General features: G+C 48.8%; 7 protein-coding genes across 7 annotated transcripts; 2 read left to right on the top strand and 5 right to left on the bottom strand.

Moving 5' to 3' along the window:
- Nucleotides 1-370: 370 nt before the first annotated feature.
- On the top strand, nucleotides 371-940 carry LTR64_008029 (uncharacterized protein; the record flags this gene model as incomplete). The annotated part of the gene is made up of 1 exon (XM_064902345.1): nucleotides 371-940. The coding sequence occupies one exon, from the start codon at nucleotides 371-373 to the stop codon at nucleotides 938-940; it is 570 nt and encodes a 189-aa protein (XP_064751319.1).
- A 693-nt stretch (nucleotides 941-1,633) lies between these two features.
- On the bottom strand, nucleotides 1,634-3,381 carry LTR64_008028 (uncharacterized protein; the record flags this gene model as incomplete). The annotated part of the gene is made up of 2 exons (XM_064902344.1): nucleotides 1,634-1,900; nucleotides 1,951-3,381. 2 exons carry the CDS (start codon nucleotides 3,379-3,381, stop codon nucleotides 1,634-1,636), a joined length of 1,698 nt encoding a protein of 565 aa, XP_064751318.1.
- An 838-nt stretch (nucleotides 3,382-4,219) lies between these two features.
- On the bottom strand, nucleotides 4,220-4,904 carry LTR64_008027 (uncharacterized protein; the record flags this gene model as incomplete). Its single annotated transcript, XM_064902343.1, has 2 exons — nucleotides 4,220-4,426; nucleotides 4,500-4,904. 2 exons carry the CDS (start codon nucleotides 4,902-4,904, stop codon nucleotides 4,220-4,222), a joined length of 612 nt encoding a protein of 203 aa, XP_064751317.1.
- Nucleotides 4,905-6,335: 1,431 nt separating this feature from the next.
- On the top strand, nucleotides 6,336-8,315 carry LTR64_008026 (uncharacterized protein; the record flags this gene model as incomplete). The annotated part of the gene is made up of 2 exons (XM_064902342.1): nucleotides 6,336-6,522; nucleotides 6,571-8,315. The coding sequence occupies 2 exons, from the start codon at nucleotides 6,336-6,338 to the stop codon at nucleotides 8,313-8,315; spliced, it is 1,932 nt and encodes a 643-aa protein (XP_064751316.1).
- Nucleotides 8,316-10,911: 2,596 nt separating this feature from the next.
- On the bottom strand, nucleotides 10,912-13,047 carry LTR64_008025 (uncharacterized protein; the record flags this gene model as incomplete). Its single annotated transcript, XM_064902341.1, has 3 exons — nucleotides 10,912-11,713; nucleotides 11,766-12,512; nucleotides 12,584-13,047. The coding sequence occupies 3 exons, from the start codon at nucleotides 13,045-13,047 to the stop codon at nucleotides 10,912-10,914; spliced, it is 2,013 nt and encodes a 670-aa protein (XP_064751315.1).
- A 2,798-nt stretch (nucleotides 13,048-15,845) lies between these two features.
- On the bottom strand, nucleotides 15,846-17,007 carry LTR64_008024 (uncharacterized protein; the record flags this gene model as incomplete). Its single annotated transcript, XM_064902340.1, has 3 exons — nucleotides 15,846-16,027; nucleotides 16,076-16,465; nucleotides 16,545-17,007. 3 exons carry the CDS (start codon nucleotides 17,005-17,007, stop codon nucleotides 15,846-15,848), a joined length of 1,035 nt encoding a protein of 344 aa, XP_064751314.1.
- A 2,709-nt stretch (nucleotides 17,008-19,716) lies between these two features.
- Nucleotides 19,717-20,899, bottom strand: LTR64_008023 (uncharacterized protein; the record flags this gene model as incomplete). The annotated part of the gene is made up of 4 exons (XM_064902339.1): nucleotides 19,717-20,142; nucleotides 20,196-20,323; nucleotides 20,471-20,803; nucleotides 20,854-20,899. 4 exons carry the CDS (start codon nucleotides 20,897-20,899, stop codon nucleotides 19,717-19,719), a joined length of 933 nt encoding a protein of 310 aa, XP_064751313.1.
- Between the last annotated feature and the right edge of the window lie 183 nt (nucleotides 20,900-21,082).

Here is a 21,082-nt window from a genome sequence, read left to right as displayed (position 1 = left end):
TATAGTCTGTTTCAATATATGAAAGCATGCTTGTAGATCAACTGTGGTTGTCTTTCTTCGCGATCCTTCTTCGACGTCGTATCTCAACATGGACATATGTGCTCAGCTGACTACAGTATCAGAGGCCCAAGGCCACCCAAGTCACCATATGAACGCAAAGCCAAGCATTATTTACAGCTTCCGATTCGTCAATACCATCTTGACGAGCTCCACGACTACTCCCACTCATACCACCGATAGTGTTGTAGATTGATCCAATTCCCGTTCTCAGTGTTTTGTCTCTTTCTTTTACCAACTCGAGGATTTTACCAGGCCTACACTGTAAACAGTACTCTATTCACCAAGTCAAAACGGACGTAAAAATCCTACGATGTCTACCTACCTACAACGCCAATCATACCCCATCAATCCCGCCATCTTCCCACTCCTCAGCACATCAGCAACAGCCTCCCTCGCCCTCTACGAATACATCTTCCTCAACAGTCTCCTCAAAGCCTCACAAACACAGTCTCAGAAATACAGCTCATCCGTCGCCCGCACAATCGCCCTCTGGTGGAGCCAATCTCTCCCCTCCGGTCTCGCCGTCATCCTCTCCCTCGGCCTTACGTCTCTCATCACCGGTATCCGCACCATTCGCGCCTCTCCCACTGGGAGCACGAGGCGCTGGGTCGCCGTTGCGGGCACACTACTAGCGACGGGACATTTTGCGTTTGCGCCAAGAATTTCAAAGGTGATTCAGGGGATGGCATATGCTTATGAGAGGGCGGGGGTGTGGGAGAGGAGGGTAGATGCTATGGAGGCTGGGAAGACGGAGGAGCAAGTTGCGGAGGAGAAGGCTTTGGAGGGGCAGAGAGAGTGGTTGAGGGTGCATTTTTGGAGGACTTTGTTGACTGATCTGCCGGCTTTGGGGTGTTTTGGGTGGTTGGTGTTTGCGTCGTGAGATGTAGTAAGTCATGAGACCAGCGTCTTCGAGTGCCCTTGCATATTAGGTTACTTTGGGACACTATACGAAGGACTGAACACGCGAAATAACCATTATATGATATACATGATAATCTATCGACTTTCACCATGATGTGCTTCCGTGAAGATTTCTATCGCCCGTGTATACCAAGCAAGAAGAGAGGTCTGACGACGCTCCTATCTCGAGCATATTTTGAGACTCGATCGCCGTCAATTTTCCGCCTCTCTGCCACAAGGTGGACTATTGTTGAGCTGCTATATCTTCAAAGTGAGTCAATCGTTAATAGAGCTGAATCTTAAATGACAGCCATTGCTTTGCTTTCGCAAGCGTATATCGGTATGGAAACAGCCACGGCTCGACTTGGAACCGGCCACTCCCTTCCTGGTCAGTGAGAGCTACTGATTGGTGACCCATGACGTTGAAGAAACGGCATGCTCAGACATGCTGCTGTCGAGCCGGAGCTTGCGTGTCTTATGTCAACTGAGCGAGCTGGGGTTCTCGAGATTGCAGCGCGAAGCCGTTTCTTGCTTGTTGAGTGACTGATTGATCACAAACGATTGTGGGGCGATATACCGACTCTGAGCGTATATTCGACCATTGGCTAGTGTTTCCGTTTTCGCAATCACTTGATTGACCTTGCGGACCAATATCGATTTTCTCTTCAGGCTTTTAGTCACTGTCCTTCGACTCTAAAGCCTGGCCGAGCTGCGTAATGGTGCGCGAAGTCCGATTTCGCGCCTTGCCACCCTTTTCAGGTCTCTCGACGCTGCGATCTTGCTGGCATTTCGTATGAGTGGAGGCTGAGGTGATTGTCAAGTGGTATTGGTTGGCACGATGCCTACCTGTGACTCGATGCTCTGATTCATAACCAAATCGGCCACGACTGACCATATCGTGCTTGCTCTTCAGCCTCTCGGTTTGAGTGCCTTGTGCCCACTGTTCGTATTGTACGCGCCACCTTTTGCAGTACCCAGATTTTCTCTCACCAGACCAATTAAAAAGTGCACGCCCATACTGACACCATCAACAACCATTGCCACACGATCGTGCATGCCAACAGCATCCTGACATACCTTCTTGTAATCTGTCACGCCTGCGCATCCCAAACAGATACAATCAGCACCACGCGCTTGCAGCCTCTTCGCTGCGAGTAACAATCTCTCTTCAACTTCTTCCTCTGGTCTATTCTCGAGCTGATACTCACTGAGCCTTGTTGATTCTGTTCCGACAGAGAATGCGCCAAGACCATAATTCAATTTCACAGCAGCATCGTACGTGTACATCGATCGCATGCCGGTCGTCAAGATACCGAATTTCGATCCACACATTCGTGATGCATATAGCGACGCCTCCATGATACCAATGACAGGCTGCATCAAGTGCTCGCGTAAGGCCGTTACCAGCGAATGATGACCGAAACTGGCAACGAGGATGGCATCGTATTTAGCCGCTATCGGTAGGATCGCCTTGGTACATGCTGCTGTTGACATCACAGCATCTGTGTGGCTTTCGATGGCAGTAGGAGCTGGTCTCGATGGCGTGAATCCGTACACTGTTACGTGTCGTGGAAGTGTCTCTACGATACTTTCTAGGCATCGTTCTGTTACTGACTTTGTAGAATTGGGGTTAACGAGCAAGATCTTGATCTCTTTTGCAGATATGCCTGTTATGGAAGGTAAATCGTCACCTGCTTTTATGGTTGGCACTTGTGGTACGTGTCGCGGCTTGATCGTCGCTGTCGAGTCGGAGCGTTGCGATAACAATCCCTCCGAAAGACGATGTATGACAGCGAGTGGTGCTGAAGCTACATTTCCAGCATCTGATGCTTGCGTTGGTTTTTGTGGCTGTATTATTAAGTCTTCAGTACTTTCGGATCTGGGCCCTTGCGAAAGCCTGTAAGGATTGTTTGATTGTGACTGTTCCGGTCGTCCACTGTTAGGAAGCTCCCGGTTCTGCTGCTGTAATTGTTTCTGTAAGGCAGGGTCACTTGGTGTACCAAGAATCTTCGATAGTCTGTATGGATTACCAGCTGGTGATCTCTCATCTGGAGCGGGATTTAGAACCTGGGAATTCCCTCTTGGACGCAGTGTATGAAGAGTATCGTCTTTTGATGTGTCCGAAGTAGGTGGCAGACGATAAGGTATATATATTGTTGCTTCTGGTGCTGGTACCGCTGCTTCCTCCTTGAGATAAGCATGGGATGCTCGGAATCGAAGCGATTGTGGCTCTCTAGTCTCATCTTTTGTCACGACTTCCTTGCCAGCCGGAGACACGACTTGGATAAGACCCGTTTCCTCATCGGAAGATGCGTCAGACTCTTCTCCATGCATCTGATGATCGCCATGATACACGACTGGCGCGTTGTAAGACGCGTCACCTGGCTTCTCAGTCGGCGTCCATGGTCTCCGATCTGCCATACCAACGACAGAATATATCAGCTACAGACTATGGAACCATAGAAATTCATATTGAAGGGAGACTCGACGGTACTCGCAAGCTCAGCCTCTTCCACTCATATCATAGCAGTTGAAAATCAGATTATCGCGTTGATCGCGATCACGCTACGGAAATACACGCACCAAAAGGACGTCCTCACCGACCTTCTATTGGCTGCCATCTAGTGGATGACGGAGCTGAAAATTAGGGCTGAGATTTTTGTTCCAGGCGTGCCAGGGACTGATTCCTTGGCAATTATAGCTAAACACGTGGCCAGTTTGGTGCAGTATGACGAATCGATAGCAAACTTGGTTGCCGACGATAACATTTTCATCATTGAGTGTATACTCAACCTTTGTGGAAAGACGATCGAGTTCAGAGGTCTACAACGATGAGACCGTATGTATTGTACTGACATCGACAAGTCCATCTTCATTACCATTCTTGAGGAATACGAACAATTAGACACAAACAAAAAAGGTTCCCTTACAGTAGAGGCCTCTATTAGCAACATCCTGTTCACGCGACAGAGCAGCCTAACTTCTATGATTGCGCGCGGAACCAAAGCATCAACAGAGATATGGCCTCAGGTTAGCACAACATTTTACATTGCATGGATGCAGAGAGCAGACAACGTTCATCACAAAACCAAAAATATCTTGTCGTTGTAGCTTTGATGGGAAATGCAGCCTTTCTAGTGAACACCTTTATACTTGGCTCTATAACCGCATGCCATGATCACGAGCACAAGCACCAAATCCGCAAACATGTCGAATCAGAGCCAAGAGACCTCACGTTCGACCTGATCACTGTTACCTCTCAATCATAGTAATCACCATCTCCACTTTCACTCAAATCTCCAAAGACAGTCTTGCACTTGAAGGCTCTCCAGATGTTTCCTTTTCGACCGTGGGTATGTTTCGGAGTCCACTGCGGAGTACCATCGTAGGTCCAGCTTTTTTGCTTGCCTGAGCAGTCATGATCGTCCCAGAACTCACAATGACCACCCTCAGGTGGCACTTTGAACTGCGTGCAGAAGAGATTATGTTAGCCACTTTCCAATACAAACGGGTGGATAATCATGTTGGGATGTACTTACCCATTTGAAGCTGGATCCAATATCACCATATCGATTGGAATCCGGAAGTTCTTGACATCTGCCCCATTCCGGCACTGGGACAAGTATACAAGGCCGCTTGTACCACGAACCTTCGCAGAATTCTAGCCAAGCCGTCTCTTTTGGCGTATATGTGGTCATCTCAGCCTCTCCAGGACACATAGTGTACAAATCCCAGTCGCACTCCTGCGTGTCCCACTCTGGCCAATTATTGGTAACCCATGGGTTGCCGCCACCTTTGTCCTCCCGAGCCATGAGATCTCTACTGATAGTATTGTTCCAAGCCGATGCAGTACTGTTGAGCCTTGGCAAGGGGCTGGCAGTGACGAGAGCAATGCTTGTCAGTGAAGTGAGAGCCGAGAAGGAAGTACCAGTCAGGAACTTCATCTTGAAGGTAAGTTATTGAAGTGCTGGTATCGTTGTGTTTTGAATTGCCTTTATGTTATGCCTCTGTTGTGCGTTGATCAGACTTGTGTTGTCAATAAGTGAGCGTTAGCTGACGTACCTTCAGTCAGTGGTGTACGGATTTGAACTAGTGATGGAAGAGCTGAAGCGACTGGTGGGGAACAAGATACTTATCCCTTTCAGAAAGGTCCTCAACGTCGTTGTGGTACACTACTTACAAGCTTAAGATTTGAAATCCGTGAGGACCTGTATACTAGGTTGCAAATTTAGGCAGAAATTTGCTCTATGTTCATAGATAGAAATCGCTAGCGAGGCTAGCTTGCCAGCACTGGTTGCACCAGCCATATGAGTAGCAAGAGCAGGTTTCATATGCAATGGGCAAGACAAAGGTGGCTCTATGGGGATGCTAGAGAGAAGGTCGAATGAGGACCGGAAAGCGTTTGCCTTGGGGCACTTTCTCCATCACTGTTGCCCGTGATCCTCACCACAAACAGAATTGCTGGCATGATCGAGACTGAAACAATCTCGCTTTGAAATAATGTTGTGTTCTTGGTTGTTGTTATTTAATTAAACCACGATCGTCGTATGCTCTTGTTGAAGACTGTTCTTGTACAACGGGTCGATCCATCATCAGTGCATAGAACTCGGTCCACAGCGACGACCGAGGTACTGATGCTTAGCTTGAATTCTGACAGCGATTCGCAGAACACTTCTATGAGCAAAAGGAAAGCAGTCCCGCTTCAAGTCAGGATGGCATTCGATTCAAGTAGACACATTAGGCCACTGAAGGCTTGGCAGGGTTTCCTCGGGTTATGGCGGGCTGTTGCGGATTAATGCAGTAACCTCTGGAAACCTCTAGGAACCTCGACTTACCTACAGACTTACTGGTGTGTAATGCTCTATGTGCCTGGACGCCAAATGTGCGGTGCCTTTTCATTGTGAGAAATGATATCCATTGACAAAGAAGCACATAGGAAGGAGCGATGCAACCACTTATTACTCACGCAATAACGTTTGGCAATTGCTTTCATAGCATCTCGAAGAAGAGATGGTATCCTCGATCTGATAGTCAAATTACAGCTCACTCGACACCTTCACTTAACACGTAGGCATTGTCTTGAGCTTCATCACCTCCAACTACTACTGTAGTGCTAGAATCGTGCGGCTTTAGGCAAGCATACCTGGAGTTTTATGGGGAGGGTGTGACGAGGTTCACATTCTATGGGCTCGCTCCAAATCTGGCAATCTCAGCGAACGCGTCCGTTCACGCAATTACTGTCCCAGCACGATCGTGCCTTCTTACTGTTCACCTACCTTCGCCAAATTAGGCCATAATGTTGACCACGGCTCACTGAAGTTGTGCTCACCCAGTGTGTACTTGTACCAGGCGTGGCACGAGATGACATTGCGGCAATGCCACCACTACATGATCCGAGCAGCCTTCGCGATACTGTAGTTGCACCTCTGGAACGACATGTAGCGGGTGCCAGTCACAAGTATGGGCCGGTACATCTGTCGGATCAGGCTCAAGCTATACTCGGTAATGTCTATAATTTCAATAGTGGCTTTCTGTCTCCTCAAATCGAGGCACGTCAAGATGGTAGGTTGTGTTCGGGACAAACAACTTAATGCTGGCTGATGGGCACAGTGGCACTACGTGGCCTATACTACGAGCTGATGAACTCCCGCCGAAACCAGATAGTGTCTGCTGGCCATGCAACGTGCAGTTGGATATTCCGCACCAACTTTCTGGCGTGGTTGTATGACGACAAACCAATCTTCTGGCTTTCTGGCAAGCCTGGCTCGGGCAAATCGACCCTCATGAAATATCTGTCGCACGCTGCGGCACTGCAGCAGGCACTACCGCATGTCGCCACCAGCTGGCACGTTTCTGCTTTCTTCTTTGACTTCAGACAAGCAACCGAAATCGGTAACAATGTTGAAGGACTAATTAGGTCAATCCTGTATCAGGTGTTAGACGAGGTACAGAAAAAGAACATCGGGTTCGCATCTCCATTGTGCTCGAAATATCCTTCGTTAGATGAACTCCGTGACATCTTGTTACAAATCTTCCATACACTGGATTATCATTTCTTGATCTTGATTGATGGTCTGGATGAGTTCTCGGGCAACGCGCGGACAATGATCGAGTTTCTTTCAGGTCTGCAAGACAACTCCAGGATAAAGCTGTGCATCGCCAGTCGCCCCACGCCCCTGATAAAGCTTTTATTCGAGCAGATGGCTGTGCCGGAGCTGCAGGTATCAGCTTACAACATGCCAGGTATTAATCGATATATCGACACTACAATCGAGCAGTTCAAGCCAGTGTTAGATCCACTGAAGTTACCGAATCTCAACCACGAACTGCAAAGAAGAGCTGATGGCGTGTTTCTTTGGGTCTGCCTGGCTATCGAAGATGTCCTTCTTGCATGTGCAGAAGGAGCTAGTCCTATGGAAGTCTTCCACAGAATTAACGCCATCCCCGATGAGATTTCGACACTCTATGACAGGATTGTCGTGCGAATACCACAGCAACGGAAGCTGGAAGCAGCACTGATTTATGAATTGGTAAGTACTGCCACTTTTCAGGTCTCGGTTCCCGTTTTACAAGCTGCGCTTCGCTTTGTCCTCGCTCAGCTAAACCATGTCGACCATGCAGCAGCCATATCCTGCTTGTCGACTGCAGACTTTTGCCGCAGGCTGCAAGCCACAATGGGTGGCCTTCTGGAGACACGACTATCAGAACTTTTCGAAGTTGAGCGATACGCAGCTGTAATACAAATTCTTGAGAACTTGAAGTCAGATACAGTGCCTGAACCTGTGATGAGACCCAGCCATGCACATCGTGCGCCATTCCGAGACCATGTCACAGACCTAGACCATACAGTTGTCCGACTGATGCACGAGACCGTCAAGACGTTCACCGAGACAACCTTATGGGTCGACCAGGCGCTTCCCGTGTCATTCAGAAAAGCATTTGCGCCTGATCTGTGGACATGTATCTTTGAAAAGGTCATCATATCCTGTAACGACAGCATAGACACTACGGACATCCATTGCGTTGAGTCATTGACGTACAGACCATCCACATACCTCCCTTTCCGACCGGGGTTCTTCGCTTTCGCGCGTCAACTGAAATGTATCTGCAAACTCGAGCACAGGCTTGATGACCTGCTCTTGCTCTACTACAGTGTCAAACACCGTGGACTCCACAAGCTGTCCGATTCTGTGATTCGTGAGCATGTTTCTTTCGGCATTACAGAAGATCGAGTTTCAGGCCTTTCACGTGAAACCAATGCTCAGCTTGATCTTCCACTGATGAAGTGGATCTCAGCATGGCAAGGACGTTCACTTCCACCGTTACCTCTAGGTACACGTCGGTCGCGCAATTGAGTTGAGTAGACGGACGATGATCAAGTCGTACTTGAAAAGACTGAAGACGTCACTACCACGATCCAAGGTCGACCAGGCCAGACTCTCTCTATCACCAAGTTGAGCGAAAGAACACCGACTTCGAGCCGCAAAACGCCGGCTCCAATGTCAAGTGAATTCAGCCTATCACGTTAGCGCCGAAAAAGATCTCTGTGATTGAAGCTTCCGTCCTGTGGACGAGAGAATGAATGGAAGTGCTGCACCGCAAATATGAGCAGGAATCAAGGTTGCATCAGTATGTTGAGAAATTTGGTGGCAAGTGGCCACATCACATTTCCGAGAATAAAGCTCGAAACAGGTCAGAACTGAAGATAATGATGGAGCAGCTCGACAACAATCATTTGAGGATGCTGGAGCTGAAGACAGTACAGTAGTACCTCATATCATAGGACTTTCTGTACGACTATGGACATCAGAGCATGTCTGAAGTGTGGCCAGCAGTATTCAAGTGCGTGGTGCAATGTACTATCGCCCACGCTAGCATGCCGATGCTATACACAGAAATGAGCTAACCACTAGCTCTTATCCAGCTTCAACTATACTAGGACAAGACGAAGCTTCACCCCAATCATTGTCATTGACAGTAACATATCCTTCCAGGTTTGTCTCGTATGGTCAGCTCAGATACCATGGCCATCAGCTTTAGAGCTCATACCTGTCAAATGTGGTGAACTACCGCCAGCAGTACGTACAGTACACACTCAACGAAGACCCGCATCACATACCGGCCACCGTACAATATGGGTACGATAGTTCAGTAGCGCGATGTCCAACATCGCTTGCAGCTAGTCATTCGTCGAACACAATGGCCTTTTGCGAAGTTCGCGGCCTCCGAATCGAAAGTTCTTCTTGCCTCATCCTCACCTGCACCGCGCAAATGGCTGGCTGGCTGGCTGAGAGCTGCTTCGAGAGTGGTCTTTGCACCGCATCATCGATCTGCCACAGACCGCTTCTCTAAAGCCACGCTTCCATGATAAAGCCAAAGTGTGCTACGGCTGAAAAGAGCTCTGCTGTGCCTATCGCATCTGGAAAGCGCTACCGGATGAGCGATAGGAATTGCCTTAAGCTGTGTGTCTTCTGTCCGCCGCTGGCCTCAGCTGCACACTTGTGATATTTCTAAGTCACAATCAATGGGCGGCAAAGTTCAGTGCTGCACTGGATGTGGCACATGGTCATTGCAATGTCTGGTCATGTTGTGATTCTGATACATCCAAGAACAGATTTGATCTTTGACCAGCCATAGACCTTAAACGACAGGCTATACACCACCAAAATGCACAATAAATGCATGCTAGATATCAATATCGAGCGTGTGTGCCCGATCGTTGTCAGGACTAATAGTGTCGCTATCACTTTGTGCGGGACTAACTGACTGATTTCGACTTGTATCTCTTTCAGCTCAACGCGCTATAGTGAGGAGCTCATGATCTAGAGTCTGTCGAGCATGCTTGTCATGCATGCTAAGCAAAACTCTATCAACTTTAAAACTCAATTCAAAAACTGTGTTTGTGGAACAGCCCGCTGTGGCCCATGTTCAGAGATATAAAGATGAGCTGCCTCAATGCTGGCTTTTGTATGCCCTTAGCCACTCGAGAAGCTCACATAAACTATTGTCAGAAGACATGAAGTTCTCACAACTTCTCGGCGTCTTCCTCGTCGTCTCACTTGCCCAAGCTGCAGCTATTGACACTCTCTCCAACAAGAACTTGGTAGTCCGCGAGGTATGCTCTTATGTTCACGACTACATATTATCTGTCTCATGAAGATCTAGCCTGAAGCTCTGGAGGCCCGCTGGCGGTGGGACAGAAGCTCGACGACGACCACAGCTAAAACAACCACTACGACAAAGAAGTCTACGACCACCACCACCACCACCACCACTACTACTACAACTACAAAAAAGACAACGACGACCACGACCACAACAGCCAAGCCTACGACGACGACCACAACCAAACCAACGACGACGACAACGACAACGACCACCACCCCACCTACCTTCACTACAACAACAACAACCGCTGCACCGATCACCACAACAACGGCACCAGTATGCACTCTGGCGCAATCTGGTGACGGCTGCAACGTTGACAGCGACTGCTGTAGTTCAGTCTGCCTAGCAACCGTACTCGTGCCTCAAGGTCCGTATGTCACTATCTGTATGTAGCAGGGCAGCAGAAGGGTGAAGGTACAGGCGAGGCGAGGAAAGGATCTTGTTTGATATCTTAAGTCAAGTGAGATATATATGTAGATTGCGCGATGAAAGTAGATATGAGAAGCCACAACTTCCGGAATTTGGTAGCAGAGGAAGACTTGTCTCGAGTAGGGATCAAAACATGACCACTATAACAATGGTTGCCCAACGAAATCACTTAGTAGTGCAGTACGTGACTTTGAGAGATGTGATGTTCCGTAGACACGTTAAGGAGCCACGCTGAGCCATACAATGGATATACACAATCTTGATCCTCGTGCTCAAGCCTCGATCAGCTGCATAACAACGTGGTCCCAACCACGGCAAGTCGCTGGGTCAGAAGTCAGCGCCCACTGCCCAAGACTAGCTGGTCATCGAGAAATTGTTCTTCTGAATAATTGTCTGTATCAGGTCAGGAGTAGAGCCCGCATCAGGAAAGTCCATCAGGATGACTCCAAGTCGTGCCGAACCAGGAACTTGTTGGGTAAGATATTCCTTGAGCCTCGTATTCATACCCTTGAGCGGGATGCCTTGACCAGGCATGAGGGGTATGCCCAGTGCAGCATCTTCGGGGTCGATACTTGGTTGTCCAGCAAAGCTTGTGTATGCGAGAAACAATGTCAATTGATTTAGTATGTAATTCAAATCCATGGGATTGGTAGGCATTGCCCGAGCACGGTCAAGCATACTCTGAATGGAGTTCCACTTGTTCTGGAACATCGTGGAAGCGCTAAATCCTTGGACACTGTAGTAGTCCTCCAGCCAGATATTGAACGGCGGCAGATTCGAGGCCCATGTGTCACCCTGAGAGTTGTCTGGCCAGGCAGAAAGATCTATACCAAGCCGCGACGTCACTGTTGTGCTACCACGATACAGTACTTGCACTTTGCCGCGTAGATTTTCCATTTGCTGGGGCTGGGAGTTGAAGACCCAATTCGGTTGTGACCTCGTGACCGACTGTACCAGTTGCAGAAACGTCGGATAGTCGGTACTGTCTTCTTGTTTGATTTGGCACAAGACAACCTCTTGTGGATGTAGGGCAAGAAAATTGTTGAAGGCAGTGATCGCGTCAGTGAACGGGCCTTGACCATATCCGATACCAGCTGGATCACCATGATAGACAGTCAGGATACCTCCATAGTTGGCCAGTCGAATGTCAAAGTATCTGTCATCTCGTCAGTATGATGGGTTAAGGACACATGGATCGCCTTACTCACCTAATGCCAGCATACAATTGCTGCGATATATCCATGTCCTGTGCTTGCCATTGATCTGCTAGGACTATAGGTCCAAATCTTGCGCCACTATCGTGCGTTCCGGGTATAGATAGCTCTGTCCAATAGACACTGTCGTGGATCAGTGACATCCATCCCGCTGTTTGTGTTTGATACGCAGTCGCCTGAGACCAAGTAACAGCATTTGTTGGAGATGTATAGATACAGCTCAAGACACCGTTGTCAACCACTAAAGCAGGCCTGACAGCGGACATGGTATCCACCATCATCGCATAATTGATGGTTATTGGTGCGTCTTCGCTTAGCTCGCAGAACCATACATTATTGTCTTGTGAGTTTCGGAAAGCAAGAAATATTGTGCCAGCATTGTTCAGAGCGGTGCAGCTGTTGGCGTGCAGGCTGAGAAGAGAGGTGTTCGCGACGCTGAATGTGCCTGCGGAAGACGAATACTGCAGTGTCACATCAGTCAGGTTGTTCTCAGTCTGGGGATCCATAGTGACCATGTGTATTTGACCAGTCTTCATGTAAAGTGCAGGGCCTTGCGAGGACTTTACACCAGTGGGAATTGGCTTACTCCAACTTCCTAGTTGCGAAGCATTAGTACCGGGCGTCCATACACAAAAGTACACATCGTCGGAGCCCCAGCCAAGGAATGCACAGAACAGCTTGCCACCAGAGCTAATGAGACTTGGCTGGTTTTGGGTACCAATGACCTGACCGGCGGTTGCGCTGAAGGGTACTGGCGTTGTCCAAGTTGTCTTTAAACCTCCGATTATATTGTGACCATCGCTGATGGGTACCTCGTGCAATCTTGAATGGTAAATTCCTGCGCCCCTTGATAGATCATGTGGAGATTCCACCGTTCGACCCCCCCTGTACTGGAACGCACGCCAGGTTGATACACAGCAGCCAAAGCAGCGCAGCCTTGCGGTTTGGAGGCACCGGATGTTGGAAAAGCCAGCGTTTGTACTCCGAAGCCTGATGGAGTTCCTGTGGCCCAGTACAATTCCGAGTCCGTACCTTGAACGACGATGTGCATCCAATCATCATATTCTAATACAGCCGGTGAGGAGTAGCTAATGGTCTCCGTCGAACCAGAGCCATAGATGGGCCAACCAGGTTTCCAGATCTTGGATGAAGAGGCGAACGAGGAAGGTTCCCGTTGCAAGTTTTCGGCCGTCTTCAGAACGACAACGCGCTTGGCCTCCGACCTTGCAATACCGCCATTATTCACGGATATTCCGCTGTCTCCCTGTGTTTGCATGGTGTTGACACAGTCTAGAAGAGTTTTCGTGAGAATATCAAATTGAGAGAACGCTCGTTGTATCAAAGGACTGCAGCACTTGTTGACTATATATCACGTATGTCCACAGAGCTGAACGTTAGCGGGACTTGTGGCTTGTCAGATCCATCGCTGCACGTGTAACTGAGGCAATCCATGTGCGCGTCTTGGTCGTTCATTTGATGCCAGCGAAGCGTGCCGAGGGTGACGATATGGGTAAGTGAATAGACCGGCCCAGAGTTGACTTTTTGAGGCTGAGGAAGACTGAAAAGATGAAGCTCATGAGCTGGCAATGACAACACACTCTTGCTCGCAGTTTGTTCCTACAAAGAGAGGCTTGGCATGCAGAAGCTTCAGGATGGTGTAAAGCTTGATTCAGCTGAAACCACAAGCTGAAATCGTGATCATTGAAATCTCCAATTTCTGACCGCTTCGGCGCAGCAGATAGATCTTTCGAACTAATTGAACAAAGCGCCTGTTGACAGCTGAACTTAACGCGGGAAAAGTGCCGTGACCAAGTGGTGAACGTCACTGGAACTTCATTTCGAAGTTCTGTTGTACAGGTTATCGCAAGGGACAAGGCCTACCCGGTGTTGCCCTGACTCCAGTTTTCGACGACAATCAAGCGCATCACGAGATGCCTGCTGATCTAATCTTGGGCTTTTTCTTCAACTTTCATCTGTGGATCCGCTGACCATGCAAGATAGCCACATGTGCTGCTACCGCCCTGCCTCGTGTGAACCTGAGCAATCGTCTAGACTTTTCTATCTAGTCACAACCCCCGAATGCACACGAGAAATCCTACATTACCGAGCTGGCCGAAAAGTGTATATTTTTCGTCGTTTCTTCCATCAGAGCAGCTCGACTAGTTGCCGCTGCCGGTTCTAGTCAGTTTCCAAGCAAAAGCAAAGACAGTAAATTGCCAGATCCTTGCCAGGCAGGACGAATAGCTTGTGTTGTGGATTTGGCAAACTTGGCTTCACCGTGGTTACCAAGCAGAGTGACTCCGTTTATGTTAACGCTCGTGTTCTGAGATGTAATACTCTCCATTTGAGCTCGAGACCATTGTCGTGACTGCCGGGACTTCAACGGAATCCAGATGCACGGATGAAAATGTACCTGAAGAGGTATTTGGTTGTGCTGATGAGCGTGAAAACTGTTCTTACTCCGAGATGTCTTGGGAAGCTTGGGTTTTGTGCTTGCCATGCCGTCCTGGTGCCTTCATCTTATGCATAGCGCTCCTCTGTAGCCACACCACCTAGGAAGGACCGGTCGCCTATAAGTGGTCTAACCTGTTAGCCAGGCCTCTTCCTAATCACGCTGTTAGACAACAGCTTCTCAATAACTCCTCTCGCCTTGTGATCGTTGTGGTACCCACATGTTGTCGTATACTATGGGATCGTTTCTTGTGCTTATGTGCTTCCGGCGGACTAGAGTTCTGCTGTATTACCTAGCACGTATACGTCTGGCGTCGCTGTCGGTGCCTGTTGCCAATGACGATATCTCGTACCTCGTCCATTACTGCAAATTTGAAGTAGAGGGCAACTATCGCAGCAATGCCAAGTCTTGCTTTATCAAGCTTGAACGTGGATTACCGGTCGTCCTTACCACGGGAGAATTTAGGTGAACCCATTATCATTTTAGGCAGGTCAGCCCTGCGAGGCTACCTATAGTTAGCCACCGGCGCACGCGTTCGGGCACTTTACGCGTCGACAGTCATCATGCTATCTACGAGTAGCTTCAAGTCGGACAGATGTCTCTGACTCGTGCTTCGATGTTCACAGTACTCTCGCTGTCGACCTCTCGAGGTATGCACAATATGCTCTGTGACAAGATCTCCTCTATCGAAATGAACCCGGAAATCTGCCTACCTAACGGCGCGGCACCACAGCACATAGTGACTACAGTAAATTTTTCACCAATATGAGGCCTCGCCCAGCGATTTTGATCGCTGCAAGTCTATCACCCTTGCATGGATCGGCGGTCTGTATCGATCTCATGTGTTGCGGAAAGGGTTTTACCTGTCTGAACTCAAAACACCTGTGCCATCCACTGAACACCTCAACATGACTATCGTACACTTCATGATTCGCGCCCTTTTGCCTGCGGTTGGTGCTGGCTTGGTGGGCGTGTCGGTTGGCGAAAGATCTGCCAAAAAAAGCCCTTTCGCTGCCGACCACGCAATCATAACCAGAGCCTTCGTGCAGGGTCGAGAACAAGGAGCCTTTTTTAGTGGAGCTATGATGGTCAATCTTCTTAGGTGCAGAGAGGTCGTTATGAGGATAACGTGGAGGAAGTAAGTCCTCGCGAAGATCGATGAGCTGGAGAAGAAGCAAGACCCTGCAAGCACACAGCAAATTGGTGAGCTGGAGTGCAGGCTGGAAATACACCCAGCAATCGACGCAAAATCGCTGAGCAACGAGCAAATCCTGCAAATTTGGGAAGAAGAATATCGCATCAAAGCCGGAAATCAATGGCCTGGCTACATGGCGGTTGTTTACCAGGTAGCAAAACAAGTCGATGAGGGATACTATGGAGGCAGTAGCTGGTCTAATCGTACCAATGGAGAGGCATACAAACGCCCAGTCGATCTTGCAAGCCGTGGTTCGACCCTACAGAAATCAATGATAGGTGTCAAAGTTACAGCTACATGGGGTCCAACCGAATTCTGCACAATGTTTTGTCGATTACCAGTGTTCATGACCAAGCAGCACATGGCTCATGGTGAAATTGTCTCGGCTCCTCCGCCTCTATATAGCACGTACAGACTCGCGCCAACATCACTTCGACAGATCTACCAATATCTTCACATGCTTCTCCTTCTCGTTGATTAACGGTTCAAACCCATCCTCCACGACTCGATCTATGGCGATCTTGCCTGTGATCATCTTCTCTGGCTTTAGTGCACCGGAGCCGAGCGCCTCTATCACTCCACGATAATCTTTCTGCAGATATCCAAGAACTGTTTTGGTCAGTCTCCGTCTACCTACGTTTCGAGTTGCTGACTCACCTCCTGAATACTTCTTCTCGCCGAAGACGACATTGTTGGGATTGAAAGGAACTTCCTTCTCCCAGATGGCCACGTTCACGATCCTTCCATTTGCGCGCACTGCTAGGCATGCCGTCTTCACGCTTGCCGCCACTCCAGCGCAGTCGAGAGCAATCTGTGGACCTTGGCCGCCAGTCAACTCCTTGCATTTGGCGACAACATCCTCGTGTCGTGGATCGAGTATATGTGTTGCTCCAAAGTGTTTAGCAAAGTTCTGTCTCTCCTTTGCCACTTCTGCCACAATGATCTTGTTCGCTCCTTCTGCCTTTAGGCACTGGATTACGCCTAAACCAATCGGTCCCGCGCCCATGACTACGGCGTCATCACCTTTTTGAATTCCGGCAGCCTCGACTGCGTGCCAAGCCACAGAGAGTGGTTCAACCAGTGCTTACTGGGTCAGCAAGATTATTGTAACAAAGCTAATACTTACCTCCGATATCCAAGTCAATATTTGGAGGCAGCTTGAACACAAACTCGGCCCCAGCGCAAACAGCATCGCTCAGACCGCCGCCACCACCACTCAAACCAATGAATCCTGCAGAATCGCAGCAATTGATCAATCCATCTTTGCAAGCTCCACATTCAAAGCAAGCAATTGTCGGCTGCACTGCTACCTTGTCGCCTACCTTGATATCCGTCTGAACTTTCGAGCCAATTTCGAGCACTGTTCCTGAGAATTCGTGGCCGATCGTGACCGGCATGGATTCCTTGGTCACTGGATGTGGATTCTCCTTAGTTGGAATGAATGTTGCTGAGCTATACTCATGGAGGTCGGTGCCGCAGATACCAACAAACGCAGGCTTGACCTTGATCTGGTTATCTCCACATTTCGGCTCTGGTACATCGTGTTCGACCCGAAGATCTTTTGTGCCGTGATATCGAAGTGCACGCATGTTTGATGATCTTCAGTTCTGGCCTAATCTGTTTGTGCCTACCGCAAGACCTCGGGAGTCTTTATATATTGTCTTCAGTCCAGCTGGACATGAGCTAACCCCTGGTCCGGTTGTATGGCATCACGTGCGGGGAACATCATGCCACAATGCAGTTGAGGGGTTTTCTTGGGCAGAACTTTGCCCTCAAAGGCTCCCCATAACTCCGATTGTACAAAATCGAAAGCCCTTTCGGTATTGTCCGTGGCAGCAGGTACAAGTCTTTAATCTTGGCGTCACCCCATGTGGCTGCTGTGATGGGATATTCCTCCTTCAATACATGGAAAGGTGTACTCGAGTACAATAACTTTAGAGCACGTTCGACCTGCCAAGATGTCTTGAGCCACTTTCGCTTATCTGAAGCAGATGGAAGGGCTACAGCTTCATCTTGCGCAATCCTCGGTTGTCTCACGTGGATCTTTAGCAGCTCTGGTCCGAGCCATCCTGGACTTATCTCGGATCTGTGACGTGCTTGTTGCGAGACAGCGTACGGTGACAATTCGGACCGGAGCAACAAGCTCGTTCGGAGGCATTCAAATGCTTTGCTGTTGGTGACCCACCAACTGGACCATTCACGTATCGAGGCTGGGCACTGGAGGAAAAGTACGTCGGTGGCTGGACAACACATCACAGTTTCATCGAGGTGCTTAGAAGGAAGTTGGCTGGCGAACCTGAGGGCACAGAAGGCACGAGACTGGTATCTGTTCTACCATGACTACAAAATCAGTAGTGGTGCTAGTCATTCGAGGGATGTGAAAATTCAAGAGGTGGGGTATGATGGTAACGGCGATAGTCATCTTGCCCCAGAAGAATTCAATAGCAGGATAGTGATAGTTGAGTTGAGGCGTGAGCTTGCGAGAAAATGTTTACAAATGTATACGCGATGATTCCTCATCTTCAGGGCTTCGTTCTTTCAAGAATTAATCGTGTTCAGCACGTGTCATTTTCGCGACTCCACAATTAAATTGAAAGACGCATCGCGTAAATTTCGACTTCACGCGTTTGAGTGAATAAAGGAACGCTCCAGGTTTCTCGTCGACGTTCTCAATATGGATATGTCTTTGTTTACAAAGCAGCCGTCCAACTGTGAGTATCGCGTCTTGAGACATTTTATGAAGGCTTCGAGGACCCCAAGCGAAAGCTATGATTTCGTGCTAACAAGCTATCGTAGAATTAGGCAAGCGCTATTGTGGTATCAATCTAATCAGTCCTATGTCGAAGGTTTTTGCAAACATGTATTTACTATACTACTCGCCATGTCCTACGATTCTACTCTGATAGCAATATCAACAAGTGCCACACGTACTTCGTGTCCGTCAATCCTTTGGGTCAGGCAGAATCATTCGTCGAAGATCCGTTGTGCTTAGCGTCGCGCTTTGTGGAAGCAGGGAACGGCTTCGATGTTGTGACCGATTACATATGTCAATGATCTGTACGAGACACTTCAACCATCCATCGAAGCAAGGAGATATTGGGCTAGAAACTGTTCCGCTTCTTCGAGTTGGGTAGCACCAGGATCGTGTATGCCTTGTGAAGAAGATGTTCGTGGCAGGTCCTCACCAACGAAACCATCGTTGCGGTCGTCATGATCAGAAGTGATAGCGGCCGTATGATCCTCCTCCACGACTTCGCCGCTTCCACGGGACTGGTGGTTGGTGCTCTCAAAATTCCATTCGCGATCTCTTAGTGGCTCTCTGGTGTAGATGTGATCGGACACGCCGTCTATTGTTAGCTGTACGTCCTCAAACTCAAAGCAGTCTCTGACACGACCGTCTGCCAACCGAATTCGATAACCCCATTTGCACCACATACCTCTCCAATCCATCACTCCAGGATGCGACGCTCGTACATGGTCCTCAACACTGCTTTGTCCATCTTGTGCTTCGTCTGAGGCACGGTATAGGAAATAAACATCCAAGCAGGCAACGCAGCCGTGGAGAACGACTTTGTATTGGCCAGACTGCGAGGCTGCTGTTCGATATAGTACTCGACGGTAGTGCTCACTCTGATATGGTTGGACATATGGGACACGAACACTCCTGGATCCCTCTACCCTCTCCACCTGACCCCATCTAATCGCCATACCTGCTGGTTCTGTAACTTCTGGCTGCGCGACTTCTGGATGGTCAAAAAGCATATGGTTTCTAAAATTGTCTAGGTCGACCTTAGACGAGCGATACCGAAAGCTTGCCTTTGGGCAGCCTCGACAACCCCAGAGGACCGTATGCCTCGACATTGCTGGACGGTAATCAGAAGTTGACGATAGGTTATGCGACACCTCAACGTAAGATGAGGAAGACTTCTTGTACCGTGTTGCAACTGCCAGAAGAGAATCAACAATAGTCCGATTCGTGCTCTGTGTTATCAATGTATCGTATTTTGTGTTCATCACTAGAACCTGTCTCACAAAACGACTGTGGTAAGGCATAAATTTTGCTAGATGAATGATACCATGACTGTGTATACGTTGAATGTAGAGACGTAGAGACCGTATTTTGTATGTTGAATTCTGCTGCTAATCAGTATAGTGAAGATAATTGTTGAGCAGGAAGGAACTGTTCATTGATAGATATTTGCGGCAACAGCGCACCACACGAACATGTACTTCCTCTGATTTCAGAGATGGAAGATATTGTGCAAGTCTGCAGGCACGTAACATCGGTCTTTCCCTGTTTATTGCTTGTGCCACTGAGGTGACTTCGACCTTTCAAGCGCAACTTTTGTATACTCGTCGAAATGCGCATCATCCTTCTCCAAACCAAGTACCTTGTTGATTGTCCCTCTGCTGTGTTCTGTATCACCAACGCCATCTGTGAAGAGCACCCTGGTGTACATCACTTTGCCAAAACCTGCACGATTGCCTGCCTGCATCTCTTTCTGGCCAGCCGCATACCTCTCCTGAGCAGGCTCTTTGGCAATACTCCAATCACTCTCCTTTGTAGCAGTTACACGGAGTACAGACTCGAGCATGTCTTTCTGGTTGATAGTGAAAGAGTTGACGTAGACAAGCTGATTCTTGAAGTTTTCCAGACAAGCGGATTTGTCGGAACCCTCAGACCTGATGGGCAGACTCAACAATGCAGCAACGGCTCGACCGACCTAAGGACGTCAGTATTCGACTTCTTCAGACACGTGAGTGTGAAACGGGATACCTGTGGCCATGATGAGATGGAAATCTTGGTCCTGCCCTCGTCGAAGAGAGTAACGCTTCTGTTCTTCAGGTCTAACCCAAAGGCTGGAGGTATAGCTAGACTCCACTCATACCAAAATCCGGTCGAGACTGCGATATAAGAGCTTTTGCCAAGACCCTCAATATTTTTGAACGTTGGTCCCGAGTACACACATGGTCAGCTCATCAGCTCTGTCTGTCAAAGATTCCAACGGCATATACAGCAGGCTCGAGCCGAAACAAAAAAAAAACACTCACCGAACGGTTTGAACATGGGCACGTCGCGGACAAGTGCCTCGTCCGTAACATTCGGCCCCCATGCATTTGGCAGGATCCATGGCACACCTGCCTCACCAGCTGCTTTCGTTAGGTTATCTTGCAGACTCAGAGCATGGCCGCTGAGGGTTACGACTAGAGCATCTTGACCGCGAAGTGCTTCGACAACTGTCCCGGGCTTGTTGTAGTCAACCTTCTTCACACTTACACCTTCGGGTAATGGGGTCTGGCTGTCGATTCTGGTGATGGCGGTGACTGTATGTTTGCCAGTTTGAGAAGGGCTTCTGTCATGAACTTGCCCACGTTGCCGCCAGCCTAAGGATGTCAGCGAAACGCAAAAACTTGAAGTGACTGATTTTCTGAACGTACGCCTACTATGGCGACCTTCGTGATACGGTTATTGCTGGCCATGGAATCAATTGAGACTGAGTTAAGCACTGTATCAAATACTCAAGGGCGAATTCGAGAGATGAGTTCCAGGCAACGGAGCCGTCGGAAGCAAAGCTCTTGGTATAGTGAGAAGATGAACAATCATCATCTGTGGCATTCGACGGTCTCACACCAGACATATATACCATAGCATGCACAGCATTG

Source organism: Lithohypha guttulata, assembly GCF_036872675.1.
Source record: "Lithohypha guttulata strain CCFEE 5908 chromosome Unknown scaffold_7, whole genome shotgun sequence".
Classification (NCBI taxonomy): Eukaryota; Fungi; Ascomycota; class Eurotiomycetes; order Chaetothyriales; family Trichomeriaceae; genus Lithohypha; species Lithohypha guttulata.
This window is presented reverse-complemented; position numbering and strand designations above follow the sequence as displayed.